The sequence below is a fragment of the Papaver somniferum genome, chromosome 2 (genome assembly GCF_003573695.1).
Source record: "Papaver somniferum cultivar HN1 chromosome 2, ASM357369v1, whole genome shotgun sequence".
In the NCBI taxonomy this organism is placed as follows: domain Eukaryota; kingdom Viridiplantae; phylum Streptophyta; class Magnoliopsida; order Ranunculales; family Papaveraceae; genus Papaver; species Papaver somniferum.
In genome coordinates this window covers 70,493,391-70,513,071 of record NC_039359.1, presented here as the reverse complement: position 1 = coordinate 70,513,071, position 19,681 = coordinate 70,493,391, and the positions used below count along the sequence as shown (strand labels likewise).

General features: G+C 36.8%; 1 protein-coding gene across 1 annotated transcript; it reads right to left on the bottom strand.

Annotated features, from left to right (window-relative positions):
• Positions 1-10,237: 10,237 nt before the first annotated feature.
• Positions 10,238-11,464, bottom strand: LOC113351347. Its single transcript, XM_026595349.1, has 2 exons — positions 10,832-11,464; positions 10,238-10,663 (listed from the first exon to the last, which is right to left on the bottom strand). The coding sequence occupies exons 1-2, from the start codon at positions 11,462-11,464 to the stop codon at positions 10,238-10,240; spliced, it is 1,059 nt and encodes a 352-aa protein (XP_026451134.1).
• Between the last annotated feature and the right edge of the window lie 8,217 nt (positions 11,465-19,681).

Genomic DNA, 19,681 nt, shown 5'->3' with positions numbered 1-19,681 from the left:
TCACCACTTTCCTCGTTTCCCATGATACTCTCAATTATTTCCTCATCAGTCGAACTCTGAATATTTAGTGTTTTTTTGAGGGTAGTTAAAAGGTACTCAACGTCCATTCTATTGTGATAATTCAATCCTTTTATTAAATTTTGCAGTTCTCTAATGCCTTCATTATCTAGCATTCACTTGAATACTCTGACTTAGTTTATCCATTAAACCGACGTTTATTTTTTAAGCTAAAACGGGTCAGGTTCATCCATTAAAATTATCATGCATGATTTGGCTCTCCTGTTTCATATTCAAAATAATGAAGGTGCCAAGTACATCACAATATTTTTTATATTAACCTATTTTTTGTACCCAGAAATATTTCCAGTCACTAAACACGATGATTTTGGTGATGATGAGGAAAAGAAGGTTAGAAGCATGAAACAGGAGTTAAGATGAGAGACACAAACGAATCCCCTTGGGGAGTGATGTTTTATTGATATCATAATTACAATGGATTTTTTCTGTATTCTAGCCCCCCCTCTTTGGGATTGTAATTTCCTTTATTTATACAAATCAGAATTATGGTCTTCCCCTAATTGCCTCCTGGTTATAAACTATATTAAGTTTCCCTACATGCCTCCTGGACATAAAATGCCCTGCATTAATTCTGCATGAAACTGTCCTCCTGCATTAATTCTACATGAAACTGCATAAAACTGCCCTTGTGTATTAATTATGCATGAAACTGCCATGCATGCCTCCTGTCCATAAACTGCATTGACTTTCCCTGTATGCCTACTGCCCCCTGGAATATTCCCTATAAGAATTGGACATCAAACCTTCCAGACTCTTCCAGAATATTCTTCCAGGGTTCTTGAACTGGATCGACGGGAAAAGGCTTAATTGACATGGGCAGACTGCCTTGAATGGAGATTGGATAGAGCCTGGCATGCAACACAATTGACAGTACATTATGGATAAAGGTTGGTTGGCAGTGCGGTAGAGTGCTTAGTTGGAAACTTGCTAGAGGCGCGACTTGCAACTTGACTTCGATAGTTGACCGGCAGTTGACTTTGACCATTGACCGAAAATTGACTTTGACCATTGAACGGGCGTTGACTTCATAGATCACTGGATTAGATGGTAGCTACTTCAGTCGATAGGTTGGTGGCAGGCTTGAATGAGGGCCAAAAGGTGATTTTAGTAGCAATTTGGCCCATTATGTGGCATTTTTACTCGTGGTACAAACATCGCCCCCTCTTAACCTCCAACTTGTTGGGGGTTAAGAAAATTTCATTTTTCTTGTTCAATGAAAAAAATTCACCCCCCAAATGCGGATTATTGCTGCTGAAGTGATTGGCAACCTTCCTTGTTGTTTGCGGAAATCATAATCAAGACGCCCCTAAGTGAGGCTATTGTGACTGTAAGCTCGACGGGCAACTGTTGAGTATGAACCATTGTTATATGCAAAAATTGGACTGAAGGATGAACTGGTTTGCGACGGAAGCGTGATACTGGAGCGAAGTAGTGTTGAAATTGAGTTGTAGTTATTGATGTAAAACTGAACTGTGACAGTTGTGTAGAACTAGACTGGTACCAGTTGTTGGAAAAGATGATTTATATTTGAAGTCACTCAGCTTGAATATGTGTCGGATTTGGTTGTAAACGAAACTTGAATTTGCAGACTGTCAGTAATTTCCTAAACTGGGTAGTGTAGCTGTTGGTATTAAGCTACTGTCAAGTAAGGACTGAGTTGCGGTAGTTGCGAGCGAAAGGGTGTGATCCTTCGATAGTTAGGATGGAAACAGACTTTGTGTACTGATGAAACTCCGAAGGTCTTGGTTGTGCTACTGGATATGACATCGATCTTTATATATCATCAATAGTTATATGAATCAGGATAGCAGCAGCGATGTAGACTAGATCACAATAGTTGCTGCGGAACTGGATTGCAATGATTGCGGTAAACTGGACTGTGACGGCCACACAAAACTATCCTCTGCAGTAATGAGCAAAACTGGGATGCAACATCCTTGAGCAAAGCTGGTCTGCAGCAGCTGCGATCAGCTGGACTGTAGAGCTGCGAACAGAGCTGGACCGCAGCAGCTTCGATCAGCTGGACTGTAGCAACAACGAGCAAAGTTGCACAGCAGCAGCTGCGATCAGCTGGACTGCAGGAGCTGCGAACATAACTAGACTGCAGTAGCTTCGATCAGCTGAACTGCAGCAGTTGCGGTCAGCTGGACTGCAGGAGCTGCGAACATAGCTAGACTGCAGTAGCTTCGATCAGCTGAACTGCAGCAGCGACGAGCAAAGTTTCCATGCAGCAGCTGCGGTCAGCTGGACTGCAGGAGCTGCGAACATAGCTGGACTGTAGTAGCTTCGATCAGCTAGACTGCAGCAGTTGCTGAGGAACTGGACTAAAACAGTTCGATAAACCTGAGTGTAACAGTTACAAATAAAACCAGACTGCATTAGTCGCGTCCAAATGGGTACAGAATTGATGAGCAAAACTGGATTGCATCAGTTGCGTCCAACTGAATGCAACAATTGCTTAGGAAGTGGACTACAATAGTTCGATAAACTTAACTGTAGCAGTTATTGATTCTATTGTTTCCGATAATTACGTCAAAATATTAGGGTGCATTTGCGATAACTACGTCAAGATATTAGGGTGTATACTCGCCCCCTCTTAATCATGTAACTCGTTGTAGGATTAAGAAGTTCGGGTTTCCCTTTTTCCGACTTCCAGCAGTTGAATTTTGTATCGCATTTAGGTGATACGTAACTCGCCCCCAAGTGTGTGGAGTGTTACGCAACTAGCTCTGAAAGATATACTTTAGACTATGAGGTGTTACATATCTCGCCCCCAAGTGATGGTCATCCACATTGGAGTGATATGAAACTCTCCCCCATAAGACATCGATTGTCATGCTGCTTGATGCTTGCACAAGGGTACACTTCCTTGCTGCATCCCTCTCGCACATGGAATGAAGTTGAAGGTTTGTATGCTATCTGGAATTCGCACAGGGGGCCAATCCCACTATCCCAGATGCGCGCAGAGTTGAGATGTGTGCATCTCCACATGCCATGGCATGTGAAAACGCTTGCCTCATTGTAGGTGTCCAAGTGAACAAAAGAACGCATGATTACATGAAATGATGCAAAAATATTTAATTTGTATTCATACCTTATGAGAAGTGGTATTGTGACTCTGTATACATGTGGCAGTTAGGCTGTCCACTGGCTATGTTGTTGTTTCTTAGTGGAGATGAATGTCGAATAGTGTGTTACCAAAAACGTTCCAGGTAACAACTCTTCCAAAATGGAAAATTAATTGAGTTGCTCGAGATTGATCTTGTTGCTGACGTGGCACGCTAATGTGGTATGCTGACGTGCCTAGATGACGTGTCATGCTGAGATGGCATGCTAATGAGGGCCATGGAACCGTATTACAGCAGCTGCGATCAGCTATAAAAATTATAAGTAAAACTGAGCTGCAGTAGTTGCGATCAACTGTACTGCAGCTGTTATGAGTAAAAAGTCTGCATGAGTTCGATCAACTGGACTGCAGCATTTGCTGAGAAACTGGACTACAACAATTCGATCAACTGGACTGTAGTAGTTACGGAGAAACTAGACTACAATAGTTCGATCAACTAGACTGTAGTAGTTATGCGAAAAAGGACTCAGCAGTTCGATCAACCGGACTGCAGCATTTGCTGAGAAACTGGAATACAACAGTTCGATCAACTGGACTGTAGCAGCTACGGAGAAACTGGACTATAACAGTTCAATCAACTAGACTGTAGCAGTTATACTCAACACCGAATATGAGCGCGTTGAGGTTCGAGAATCAACATCGAATTCACGAACTTCTCATACGAGTATGCTATGGACATAAATCGACACAACATCAACCTTCAAGGATTTCATAATGGCTTCATTTGGTGAGTGAATGCGACCTTTTCCGATGTAACCTCTCCAAACTAAAAAATAATCTTTCTGAAAACGTTGAAATTTTATCCCCATGATGTCGGAAATTAACATACGATCACAATGAGCCGAAAATCGCTCAATTCAGACGTTCTATGAAGAAGTTATCGAACAAACAAAATTGCATGCGGAGTGAGTTGGGTTGAATAAATTACTGATTGGGCATAAGCAACTGATGTGGCCCCACTTTTACTGATTTTGGCAAGTTTCTAATGCAGCAACTGGTTTGGCAAGGCGCTAGCAGACTTGGCACCCGGTCGACGACGCGGCATCAACATGCTGATGACGTGATCCATTTTCAATGGCTTTGCTCGGTGAGCGCTTTGCTCCAAAACTGTTGATGATGTGATTGATCCAAAAATATTCTTCTCCAAATGTAAAAATTTTACCTTTATGGTGTAGGGTATTGAAATACGATCGCAATAAGCCAAAAGTCATCCAATTCCGACGTCATATGAAGGAGATGTCAGAGGAACAAAATTGAAGACCAAGCCCAAGAAGAATAGGGTGCTCAAGCCCATGATGGGGCATATAAATCCGTAAGGCATATCAACGTGGGCGGAAAAATCCAGCGAGTCAATGGCTCGGCTTTGCTGGCAACTCGATCGCACTGAGTCGGCTCGGTCTGGCAAGGTGGATGTGAATATCCCTCAGTGTAAAGTAGTGGGGCGTAACCATCCAGGGACCACTGAAGCATTTTTACTTCGCAATGCACAGGATCACCAATGCCGGACGGAGATGGCTGGATGCCGAGAAAAGCCGTCGGGGTTGGCCTTCGGACTGAGCCGCCGGGGGTGGCAGCCGGCGGCCTGCTGCTGTTGGCGGAGATAAAATGTCGCCGGAGAAAAAACCGTGCCGGAGCAGATGACGGCGTTATAACAGCGTTTTGTTGGACGATCCTCATTAACTTAGATGTCAACGACGTTAAGATAGAGAACGGCGTTATAATGGTGTCATAACATGGCTGACAACGTCATGGCATACGGACGTCATGCTGACGTCGCTGTCTACTGGACCGCTGACTGTGTTCTTATGCTGATGTGGCACTGTCTGAATGGTCGTGGTTGCTGACGTGGCAACAACTCTGTTGCCGTGGCACCTTTTGATTGGCCAAGATTGCTGACGTGGCATCCAGTCTTTCTGACGTGTCATGATGACTGTACAATATGTTGACGTGGCTTGCTGATGTGGCAGTAGATGACTGTGCAACTTCAGCTGACGTGGGTGACAGATCCTTAACGTGGGTGACAAATCTTTAACGTGGGTGAAATTAACCTATAATGTAGGTTACGGTAACTCCAATAGTCTGGTCCGCCGGCCCTATCCGCCGGTTCGACCCGCGGGCTCTGTCCGTCGGCCTTTATCTGCTTGAAACTTTTCGCCACGGTTTTCTGAACTGTGGTCTTTTCTTTCAATCCTTTTGTAACAGTTTTCCTGAACAGTCATCTTTTCCATCTTACTATCTTGCAACGGGTTTCTGGGGACTGTTACTGTTTCTCAAAATCTTTCTTTGGACTTTTAGCAACGGTTCTGGACATTGTTGTCGTTTCTCATGGACCTTTCCACCACTGTTTTTGCTATATTTTTATGGCCTTTCCCGGAACCTTTTGGGATGCAAGCGGATAGAGATGCAGGTGGCTAGGAAGCCCTGCGAACACGGTAGTAACGATTTCGACAAACTACGAGCTCGAATATGTGGACATTATCTTATATGGGAATCAAATTCTTCAAACTTTGGACTTGAATATGCTGCGGATCGAACATCTAATCAAAAAATTTAACGACCTTTGTGGCGGTAATTCTCGTGGTTTATGAAGGTGATAGTTTCAGCAAACCTCGAACAGCAGTTGCGACCAGCTGGACTGCAGTAACTGCGATTTCCTGGTATGTACCAGCTGCGATCAGCTGGATTGCATCAATTGTGATCATCAACTACGATTAACTGGACTGAAGCAGCTGCAATTAGCTGGATTGCAGCGATTGCGATCAAAATTGGACTCATCGTGTCTGTTTTAACATCTATCTTGATGATCCTTGGTGGAAGTTGCAACGAACTCTCGACCCTATCATGTTGCGGACCGAACATCCTGCAATAATTTATATGATGTTTTTACGCCATCTTTTACCTTGGACCTAACGTCCATGGAGCGGTTTCATCGGTCTTTATAGTGATGCAGTTTCAACATAATTCTGGAGGTAACAGCTTCAGCAAACCTCGAACTGCAAAGCTAGACTGCAGCAACTGCGATCAACTGGACTGCAGTAACTGTGACTATCTGGACTGCAGCAGCTGCATTGTAGCTATGTGATCAAAACTGGACTGCAGCAGTTATGATCAACTGGACTGCAGCAGTAATTGTTGAAGTTTTCCAAACTGCTTTTCTCTCGAACACGATTTTGAAGCTTTCTGCACTACTTTTCTCAACGGGAAAACACAATTCTTTTTGTCGTAATCCCTTTAGTCGGCGCCATGTTTGTACCTAGAAATATTTCCAGACACTAAACACGATGATTTTGTTGATGATGAGGAAAACAGGGTTAGAAGCATGAAACAGGCGTTAAGATGAGAGACACAAATTTTACATGGTTCAACAAGTTTTGCCTACATCCACAGACGAATCCCCTTGGGGAGTGATGTTTTATTGATATCATAATTACAATGGATTTTTTTTGTATTCTAGACTCCCCCTCTTTGGGATTGTAATTCCCTCTATTTATACAAATCAGAATTAGGGTCTTCCCCTAATTTCCTCCTGGTTATAAACTGTATTAAGTTTTCGTGCATGCCTCTTGGCCATAAACTGCCAGGCATTAATTCTGCATGAAACTGCACTCATGCATTAATTCTGCATGAAACTGCCCTGCATGCCTGCCGCCCCCTGGAATATTTCAGAATATTCCCTGTAGGAATTAGTCATCAAAACCTTCCAGAATATTCTTCCAGGGTTCTTGAACTGGATTGACGGGAACATGCTTAATTGACATGGGAAGACTGCCTTGACTGGAGATTGGATTGAGGCTAGCAGGCAGCACAATTGACAGTACAACATGGATAGAGGTTGGCTGGCAGTGCGACAGAGTGCTTAGCTGGAAACTGGATAGAGGCGCGACTTGCAACTTGATTTCGGTAGTTGACCGGCGGTTGACTTTGACCATTGACCGAAGGTTGACTTTGACCATTGACCGGGCGTTGACTTCATAGATCACTGGATTAGCTGGTAGATACTTCAGTCGATAGGTTGGTGGCAGGATTGGATGAGGGCCAAAAGGTGATTTAAGTAGCAGTTTGGCCCATTATGTGGCATTTTTACTCATGGTACAAACACCTATGCAAGACACACTTTGTGTAATATAATATAGTCTGTCAAGGAGATCACTTAAACAAGATGTACACTGGATATATAATTCAAATTCGAATCTGAACCATTATATAAGGATAAAACCAAGTGTTGATTAACGTACAAGTATATTTACTTAAATTAAATAGACAGGGAAATTTAGTGCGGAAGTATAAGTAAATCACGCAATACACAAGGTTTTGTTAATGAGGAAAACTCCAAGGCAGAAAAACCCCATGACCTAGTCCAGTTTTGAGTACTCTCAGAATTAAGTCGTTAGAAAAGACTACAAAAACTTCGTATAGTTGAGACCAAGTAAAATAACTCCAAGTTACTCAGTTCCTTCAACATCCCTGCACCTAAAATCAATCTAGTCTATGCACGTGGATCCTAAGATAGATTTCACTATCTTAAGTCGCTTCACCTATTGTAAGACTTCAGAAACTATTTCAGTAACCTCTCTATCAATATCCTAGATCAACAAGTTAACTAGAGATATAGTTAACCACAAAGGTTCTTCCGTTTAATCAATAGAGGCTCCTTTGCTCGACCAAATCAACCAAGATACGATAATCAAAATAATCCATCTCAGTTCAAAAACTATCAAAGTAAATCTCAAATATAAACATGAGGATAAATTGTCGATCTATACAACAAACTTGAAAATCTATTTGAGATAAACAGCTTTTCAGATCCCAGTCAATCAAATGCACACGAAGTTATCACAAAGATCAGAATACCAAAAAGAAATCTTATAGTCTTTAATCTTCATTCGTCAAAGTACCCGCACAAACAACTTGAATCCACTGATGATCGATCACACATAGAACGAAGTTTGTTAACAATTGATGATCAAAAGTTATATCTTCAGATCCACATGCAATAAAGCAGATATGAAATTATAGATCCTTGAATTAATTCAAGTGACCTTATATCAGAAGAGAAGGATCACGGAATAAACAAACTAGATCTATCAAGGTTCAACTTTAAGGTCTGTCAATCAAATCAATAATCAAAAATGACAATAATAATTATATGATTCTTAGTTTTCCATCAATGATACTATTAGAGCTTCTTTGATCCAACATAAGTATTTAAACGAGGAACAAAAAAGAGATTTTCACCTAGTTAGGATATCCTTTTCTTGAACAAGTATGATAAGAATACACCAGTGGGATTCCCTAACAAATGGTTAGTTCAGTGTATCATAAGTTTGTAAGAATTAGAAACTTCACTATTTATAATGGCTAAGGTAGTTTGGACAAAACAAGGAATTACCGAATACTAAAACACTAAATATATTCAATAAATGTTTATTTTCGGCTTTCTTAAAATTCCTACTGTAATCCAACTCATGTACTGAAATCTCTTTGGATGACAATTAATATTAGCTAGCATATAACATATACTTCACTAATATAGCATCCAGAGATATGCTTATCTACTGGGATATGAAAAGAATATAATTCTGAATATCAAAAAGATATTTATAGTATTCCAGTTTCGGGATCACACCTTGAGTATCACAAACAAATACTTGAAAATTAAGTAATATAAGTTTAACACATGTTCAAATACTATGTCAAAATCTTATAAACTTTCCATATTAACCAAATTACATATTCGATAGCTATGCAAACCCTAAAATAATAGCCAAACTGAAAAACATTTATTGTGGTTAACTTACGCGCTCCTGCTAGGGATCCATGGGATCGGTCCTCGTAGAGGTCCTTGAGACCGATCCTAAAGGGTCTTTGGTAAGGAATCGGTCCTACTAGAGATCCTTATTATCGACCATAATAAATATTCTTGTTTAAGGGATCAGTCTTAGAATAAATCCTTTGATTCCTTTCAATTAAGAAATAATTTGTATGTCTACTTACTTAAATTCATGTGGTTAGACATAGCTTTCGAGGTATGGAGTTAATCTGGAAGATCAAAACACTAACTATTAAAAAGTTATCAATTTGTGTTATGCCGAATCTATGAAGTCCAAATAACTAAATTATACTTCGTAATCTGATATACCAAAGTTGTGTAAAACAACTAGGATATACTTCCTTGAAACTTTGATCATAAAAAAATGAGAAAGTCACCAATACTAGAGATACACAAAAAACTTCGTATGTTATGTTTTCAATCTAAATGTCTATAAAAAAAGTAATATAAATGGAACAAGTCAAGTCTGCATTACTAACCTTGAACAGAAGGATGATGTGTTCGTTGAAGCCGACACATCTTTAGAGTAACACGAGTGAGTCTCAACATTTCTATTGTTTCTAGTCTAAACTACCTAAGTTGACTGTATTAATCAAATCAAGCAACCTCAAGTTTTCAAACTAAAGTATGACAAAACTTGACATACCAACGTTTGGTTGGTTCAACCGAGTAATGCTCTAACATTAACCTTCCAAAAGTCTACGAGAGAATTGAGGATAATAAAGCATCTTGAAATCTCTTACAATCCCTGCGTTTCAAAGGTTGAATATTTGATGTAGTACTATTTGGTGGAAAGAATTACATAGTTTTTTGATAAATTAATATATTGTAAATTAATAGTTATTACTTTATCGATAATTTAATATGGCGATAAATTGATAAATTTTATCGGTCCTGATGCCATTATTTTATGGGAGTTATATTGCATATTCTTTGATATTACCATAAAAATTGTGACAACATGTATGTCAGTTAAAGATGAGAAGTTCATTGTTAAAAAGTACATGTAATAAAATTACCAGAAACGAAGCTGTCATGAACAATATCACTAGTCATGTTCCTGCAAAAGTGTCTAAGGATGTCTGGAAAAGCAACATTACTCGTAGGATTAAGTTTTTTGTTTTGGAATGTCTTTTTTTTTGTTTGTGTTATTTTTTTGTTTTAATAAGAAAGATAGATTTCATAAATTAATCAATGTTGGTTTAAGCAGAGTTTCTCTTTAATAAGTGAATCCAACCACAATGGGGGTCAGTTTCCCAACCTATACTTGTTACCATACTAATTGCATCTTTAACTAGTAGATCTGCAACACAGTTTGTTTCTATGGGCACATAAAATGCTTCCCATTTATTAAAAGACTTTAAACAATCAAAACAATCTCTAATAATTGAATTGTTCTTCCATTTGATAGCTCCCAGTTTTCCATTCAGGGAATTTATAACATTGATGCAGTCACCTTCAATTTGCAGATTGGTAAGTTGTTTCCTCCTTGCCATTTTTGTTACCCCAAGTGCTTCCAATGCCTCCGCCTGCTCAACATCCTCAGCTACTGCTGGAAATCCCCAGGCTCCATTGAATTCCCCTGCATCACTAATCATAATTAGTGCTCCACCCATACATTTATTTTCCTTACAAAAAGAAGCATCAAAATTAATCTTAGTATATCCCGTCAATGGGGCTTGCTATTGCACAATTATTATCTCTCTAATTACTTGACTCCTTTGTGTCAAGCTTTTTAATTTGACATCATTCTAATCTTGTACTGTCTTTTTAGTCAGTTGCACAATTTTACTAACCTGCAGGGTCACATTATCAAAGACAACAACACAGCTCATTTTCCATATTTTCCACAATGTATGAGTAATTGTTATCATCACATTTTGATTAATAGCCAAATTATTACTTGTTCCATTACTAAGCCAACATGTTATCCAATCTATCAATACTAGTACCAGTGACACCCTATAAAGAGGATACCCCATATCACACAAAACCTGATTAGCCACCTCACATTCCAAGAAAGGATGATCCGAAGTTTCAGTTTCCTTATTACACAAAGGACAATCAGTATCTGCACCTGCAATATGTCTAGCAATCCTATGTCCAACAGGTAGACAACCATGCACACAATTCCACAGAAAATGTAACTTTTTTGGTGGTAAAGGTAGATTCCAGAATTTGACCCATGGGAAAATAACAGGGTCATCAAGTGATGAAGTAGAATTACCTGCAACATCAATAACTTTGTAAACACTCTTAACAGTAAAAATGTCATTTTCAGCTGGTTTCCAAATCAATATGTCCTCACCATTAACATGAATCGTGATCTTACAAATATCATTAACAATATTGGAATCAAATAAAGTACTTAGAACCTCAAGATTCCACCTATTGCTGTTGGGATGCATTAACTTATCAACTATTTTCATGTTACTAGAAGCTAGTCTAGAGTCTAAGGGATGGTCTATAGTTGGAACCCAAATATCCTTCCATATTTCATTTTTTTTTACCATCACCCATCTCCTAACAATAATTTTTTTTAGCAATCTCTAGGCCTCTACAAATTCCTTTCCAGATGCAAATACCATTAATGTTACTACCATGAAGAGGATTGTGGTCAGGGAAGTACTTATGGCTTAAAATCTTTACTTACTCAGCATCTGACTCAGTTAGCATTCTCCAGGAAAGTTTTTCCACGACAACATTATTGAGCTCAGCTGTTTTCTTAATATTAAGACCTCCTAAGGTTTTGGATTTAGCTATACAGTCCCATTTCTTAACAAAAACGCCTTTTTCACCTGGCTTCTTATTCCACCAAAAAATTCATTGGTTTCTATCTAGTTTATCAGTAAGTTTTTTGCGCAAGGGAAAACAACTAAATGATAGGAAGCTAATGAACATAAAACAGACTGAACCATAACTGTTCTAGTAGGTTAGTTCATATTTTTACCCTTCCAACTAGCTAGCCTATCTTGAAACTTATTTGGTAGATGACTATTTGTTTGTATTTTATTTTGCTGAATAAGAATTGGAACCCCTAAGTACTTGTATTTAAGATCTAAAGTTTTGATGTTAAAAATGGTTGAAATCTGATTTTCAACATTATTATCCATCTTAAGACTAAAGGCCATACCTGATTTATCCAAATTGATAAATTGCCCACTGTACTTACTGGAATTTTTTATGATACCATCCAACTTTCTAGCTCCTTGTAGATTTGGTTTTACAAAAACCAAACAATCATTTGCAAAAAAAAAAGAAACAGGTGACTAATAGCTGGGGTTATAGTTAGTTACTTTAATTCCTTATAAGAATCTATCATCTTCAGATTCTATCAGAAGTCTAGATAAACAATCCATAACAATGATGAATAAGTAAGGGAAAAGGGGTCTCCTGTCTAAGAAATGTCTCAAAGGCATATATATATTCTCAAAAAGATGCAAATTACCTATGATATATAAGGGAGATGCTACACCAATCGAGCTTACTCCCGAAAAATCTCCCAACAGGGAAATAAATGGACGAGACGAAAGCCTTCTATAATTTGGATTAGGAATGGGGCAGAATAGGTCCCATTCTCTATTTCAGTCGGTAGAAAATCTTGGTAGATTTTCTTGGCCAATCTATCATTTCCAATGATATAATAGCTCAATTGAAAAGGTTTGTGGCATTTATTGGATACCATGATGAAATTATGAAAAAAAATTCATGAGAATTTAGGCATTCTATAAGAAGTACTATTGTCACTGTTGCAATTACGAATAGTTATAGTTTTATGGTTGAATGAATCATTTACTTGTTTTCTAATACTAGTATTCAAGACGATGAATCTCATGGTAAATGGGTTAGCTCTTTGATGATTGACATTTGGATTATTTGTAAATACATTTGCGATATGTCTTTCCAGGATGTACTCTCAAGGCATTTTTACCTGCCTGTAAAATTAACTACTATCTCAGATAGTGCACGTATTTTGATGGTTCTAATCCCAATCTAGGTAACTCTATAGACCGTGACATTCATGCAATTTCCAAATAGATACCATATAAGAAAAATAATAAAAAGCAGACTTGAAATCAGACTTGTGCACCATGGAAAAAATCCAAAAACATCTTGAATATCCACTACAATTTTCATAATAGTAACAATCATCAGTGAAAGAAGTTACATGACATGGACCCCACAAATCATTATGCAACAACCGATTAGACTTTTACATGAAAACTGAAAGTGAATTTTATGCAATCAATAATCAATTATTGAAAAAAACTTAACTAAAACAAAGAATAACAGGAATCATTCGCGAATTACTAATCACACTCTAGAGGCTGACTAGTCTTTACGAGATAACAGACGTCTCTTATATATGGGAACGACTACAAGACTTGCAGAACTCACGCACGAACACTTATAATCAAGAAGAAAGATAATATCGAATATAAAGGTATTGATTACCGATCTTTAGGCTACTTAAGGTTTAACTTGTGTTGTGTGCAAAAATCCGGGCGACTTCTTTGGGCCAGAAGCATGGGCTTTGCTTTGTTAATTCTAGGGGAGGCAGGAAACGATAGCAAAGAACATAGATAATTTCACTTTGGGAGATCCAGTCTGCGAGGATACTAGTGTACATAGTGTTATATCCTTTGACAACAATGTATGTACCTGGGGGACCATCAAGTGATGCAAGTTGAATCCCAAATCTAATAACCTTGTAACTCCATGTAACCCGTCGTATGGGAATGTCATCCATAGTAATTTCCTTAGAGGTGCTCAGTAGTATATCTGCTGCAACAATGACATTATTTGTATACTCAATATCCAATCGCATGATGTCCTCAGATGGATTATATTTAGGACCCAGCAGGGCTAGCGACCGAACAAAAATTTTACTGACATAACTGGTGGGATGCAGTGTTCCAAAAATTCTCCACAAGTATGTGCTTTTAATTTTATGAAGTATACATGTAGTCCATAATGCACATTCTAAGTGGTTATAATCGAGAGAAGAGACCGGATCACCACACATTCGAATATTATTGATCGATTGGTTATAACATCCTTCATGTGACGCATGCCCGTTGTTTAACCACTCAAGAAGAATTTTATTGACAGAGGAAGCATAAACAATGATGACATACCTCGGTGTACTAGAACTGATTCGAAGGGCTCCAATTGAAGAGAGCAAACTTCTCAAGAAAGTCGGAAACTTCAAGTGAGGAAAGATTGGAGCAACAAAACTCATTCCAGTAGAGACGACAAAAGGAGAATATGATTCTGCAACGATCCTAAGGCGATTTCGATCACAGGGTCATCTCTGACATTTCGAAGATGGCATACCGCAGGGCCATCTCTGACGAAAGATCACCCTGGGCGAAGAATGTCTAGAACGTCTTTTTGATAGATTTTTCTTTCCTATAAATATAAACTGTATGATTTCTTGATAATTTTTACTTATAATACTAAAATAAAAAGAATTTATATCAATTATATAGTTTTTCTCTTTAGAAATTATAATGCTACTTGCATCCCCACGTAAAAATTGAAGTTATCAACTTTCTAAGATCCGACTTTCGGTAATTAAAAGGAACTTTCAAAAATGATTGTGTCGGAAGCACTAACATCGTTATTTAAATTTCGATCTCCTAGATTTTTGTTAGCAAACTCATCAATCAATTTTTGAAAATCATTTATGTCTAAATTTTCTAATTTTAACACAAAGCAATCAAAAGAAAATAGAAAAATTATGTAAAAAATAAATAAAATGTGTTATAAATTTAATTTTAATGACTAAGATCCCTTGTGTCTAAGATTATGGTTTTCATATACTTGGGTATTAAGTATTCTACCCATATCTACGCATATAAATAGAGGCTTAAGACCATATAATTATTACTACACACACATGCATATAATTCTCTCTTTCTATATTTCTTTACTTTTATCTCTTCTTTATTTCATAGCACGTTATCAACATGTAATCCTAATAACTAAGCTTACGATCGACTTATCTATTTTTTTTAATTAAAAATATAATCTTTGTTTTTGTAAAAACTAAATCCTTTTCTTTTAATTAGTTTTTTTTTTCTTTTGCTACGTATGAATTTAAAACCAACTTTTTAGTTCATTTGTGTCTCATGGTAGACCTCGTGTTTACGTATATCTTTCTCATTTTCTTCATCTTCCTCTGTTTCTTCTATAACACAAAGTCTTCATCATCTTTAACTTTTATATTGTCAAAATCATACCCGTCAATTGGTTCATCTTTTGTCATTCTTGCTATTAGAGACCGACATAATCAATTGGAGGCAGAGATTCTTGCTTTGTGCCCAACAAACACCTACGTGATCTGATACCCCTTGTACTTGTACGGTTTTCACTGCTTATCCTCCAAACATTAAATACATTGTCAACTCTCACTTGTCCAACTACCCAAAAGGTAGAGTGCTCAAAGATATCTTCAATGATTTCTTTGGAAATAGGATAATCAACATAGATGATACTTGGAAGTTCCAAAGACAAATGCGAAGTCATGAATTCAACTACACATCACTTCGTAAGTTCGTAGAAGAAGTTGTTAAGTTCGAGATATTCCATCGATTGGTTCCCGTTTTATCAGTGACAGCTGAAAATAATTCTGATTATGATATTCAAGATATCTTCCAAAGGTTTAGTTTTAATACTATTTGAAAACTTTAGTTAGGGTATGATCCAAGCTACCTTTCACAATCAGCGGAAAAAATAGAATTTGCAGTCGTATTCGAAGATGCTACCAGAATGACAGGTGAACGTATTGATGTATATATATGAAAATAATACTTGTGATTTTTTCTATTGGATCTTGATTCATTATAATCACGCTATATCCTTTTCTTATTTGTTACCTAATCACTTCTACACCTTTATATCAATATAATTTTGTATAGTTCATAACAAAAAAAAAAAAAATCTTTTCTTGACAAAATTTATCATATTGATTAAGTAAAGAAGATTTTTGTTCATGTTGTAACAAGACTTGTCACGTTTGCAAAATTATCTTATTGGTTAATAATAAGATGTGAATAATAGCTCGTCTAAAAATCAGCTAAAGAGTTAGAACTTTTTGTTGAATACGTCAAGTATTATCTATTATTTTATTTATATATGTTAGTTTGATTTAACTTTGTTCTTGATATTATACAGGACCTAATGAGCAAAAGATACAGAAATGGTGAGTGTACCAAGTCCACTACGATCTTTCATATCAACCTATACAGACACACCTTGTGTAATCTACTAAAACAATATTAATAATGGTCAAAGAATTACTTCAATGAGATGTAATTTGGTATATAGTCTACGTTCGTGACTGAGTTAACTATGAAATTTTACCAAGTAGATTAACGTACTAGTGTATTTACTTTCACTAAAGATAAACAATATAATGCGGAAGTAAACTCAATCACACAACACACAAGATTTTGTTAACAAATATGATTTTTGTTCACATATAGTAATGTATTTGTATTTGGCACTTTCTTAAAGAAACTTTATCAACTACTTCTGCAAATCGTCTCCGAGAAATTAGGATTTGTGACATAGTTCCTCAATGTGTTTAAAGAAGCACGAAGACTCGAAACACTATTATTCTAAGAAAATACCTCCTGTAAAACACTAAAGAAGACCATATCAACTAGTATACTTTTTCACCAACGCATTGGTATGTCCAGCACTCAAGAAATTTTTCATCAAAAATGGAAAGTCTCAACTCAAAGATTTGCAAGATAAGATTTGATTGAAGTACTCATCAGGGAGCGCCATCATCAAAGGTGCATTTACTAGACTTACCGTGTTATACTATTTTTTATTCGTCAAGGTTTTTCCCAATGTGTTTTCCTTCATTTTAATGAGGCAATATTTTCGTATCCAACACTATTTTACGTCTTTACATGCTTACGTAATTTCAAGTTTTTCTCTTTTAATTTTCATACTATATTATGATGGTTTATACACAGTGGTCATCAAGGTGAGTGTTATAAACATAAATTTGTTAACTAAAATTTCCTTGTGCCTAAGATTAGGGTGTCCATATACTTGGTTACTAAGTCTGATATCCCTATAAATAGGAGTTACAAATATGTAAATACACACGAATAAATAAAATTCTCTTTTTTTTTTTCTTTCTCCATACTTTTGTATCTTATTATTTCATTAAAAAATAAATAATATTTACCAGTTAACTTTAGAGTAGGAAGGGGGTTGAATTCTTAATGTTTCGCTTCTTAAAAACATGAATTAATTGAATCGAGAAGACACAAACAACATTATGTAAAGCGTACGATACATTTGCTCCTTATCTTGGGCTTACTGATGTTTGTTAATATTAACCCGTGATTTTTTTCCTTCGAGATAGTATTTTTTTGTGAAAACTACAAGGTTCGTTTTAATTTTCCTTAAAGAATAATTTAAGGGAAAATTAGGAAGGCCCAAAAAAATAATATTCTTATTGTCAGGCCCACAATTAATTTTAGATACCGTGACACCCAAAATTATCCGAAATTATTAAGAATCAATACATAACTCGTTATGCATACTATTTTTCAGGCATAACTCGTTATGCAGCCTAATTTTTCAGGGGTATAATTGGCAACACAACTTGGATATAACATATCTAAAAAACCGCGCCTTGGAATTTTAAAAATTTTATACCGTTGGAAATGTTTTTAAGAAAGCTACGCAACGAGTACAAACAACAATATCAAATTTTTGTTTTTCATGAAAAAAATCGGAGGTATCATCATTTTAGGAATTTTTTTCGAAAACTGACTGCATAACCATTATGCAGCCACCAAAAAAGATGCATAACACATTCTGTAGACGCATAACGAATTATGCAACCATTTTCTCGGCTGCATAACAAAGTTATGCATCTATAACAAGTTATGTAGCCATTGTTTTGGTTGATTTTAGTACGTACATAAAAAATTGATGCATAATTGGTTATGCAACCATATTTAAGGATGCATATCAGGTTATGCATCCATTTTATCGATGCATAAAAGATTATGCAACAATTTTCTCGATGCATAATGCATTATGCAGCCGTATTTTGGATGCATATCAGGTTATGCATCCATTTTCTCGACTGCATGATGCATTAGGCATCAATTTTCAATTTCACACAAAATAACAAAGATGCCGGATAATGTGTTATGCATCCATTTTTTTGACTGCATGACATGTTATGCACTCATAACAACAACATCATCATCATCTTCTTCTTTTTCTTCATCTTCATCGTTGTTCATCATCCCATCTCAAATAAGATTTATTATTATTCCCTGTATTTTCTAAATCTCAAATCAACTTTTCTTCCTGTTCTACTTGATTGAAACAATTACAAACCCTATCTCCATCTCAGAACACATCTCAGATCCATCTTCTCAATCATAATACCTAATTTAAAAAAAAACCATTCATACATCTTTCGGAAATAACAAACAGCAAGATCTCGATTCATCACCTCAAACCCTAACTTTCGATTTCATTCTTCCATTGTTTCCAATCTTTATGTGATTATACTGTCTATCAATATTAATTGTAAGTCACAGTTGGGAGGAAGAAAAGAAAAATAATTGAAGAAGAAATTCCCGTGAAGAAGAAGAAGAAGAAAAAAAGATAAGAAGAAACCAAATTTTATAAATTGTGGGTTTGGGAGAAATTTTCTCACGAAAATTGGGTGTGCGCGTGAACTTTTCCGCCCGTGGGTTTCACGGTGTAGAAAATCTGTAGAATGGGTCTCCCTGCAGTTTTCACATAATTTAAAACAATTTTAACCAAAAGGAATAATCTTTGGTTGTCATATTTTCACGACGCAGGCACGAGCCTAGGCCCTAAGCCCAAGCCTTAGCAATAACATGTATAGTTTGCCGCCCGCCCATATGTATATTGATTCTCGGGGTGCAAAAACTAATAAAAACTTGCATATTTCATTTCACCCTCATCTCGTCAACAACGCTGAATTGGGGGCCATGGAAACTAATTGGGGGCCATGACATATTTTATACCCACACCAAAAGATATATGGGGCTTCCAAAATGATGGTGAAATAACTATTTTACCCTTCTCTAATAACTTCTTCTCCTCCCATTCTTCTTCTCCTCCGCTCCCTCTCTTCCACTGTTTCCCATTCCATTAACGACTTCTGAGAAAAAAAATTCTCACCGATTCATCGTCATAAGTGAACTAAAACCACTTAATCTAAGTTGGGTTTGCGTTTTAATTTGATTTGTTGATTGAAAAATTAGGTTTTCAACTGAAAAATTGCAGTTACAGTTCCAGGGTCGTTAACCACGGTTTTTTATTGCTTAACGATTTTTGATATGCATGTTGAATTGATGAAAAATCGTTAACCATTAGGGTGTAGTAGATAACGACCCTAAACCTGGTTTTCTACCCTAGAATAGTGTCGTCTAGGGATTTCTAAATCGTTAACGATTCTTCTCGACGACCCTTTTTAAATACAAACGACTCTGTCTTCTGCAGAACCACCTCTCTGTCCCAAATAGTGACAGGATCGTCAATATATTTCTAAAACATTAACGATTCTTTGTTTGACAACCCCTTTATGAAACTAACGTCTCTATATGATACAAAAAAATTTCTCTGTT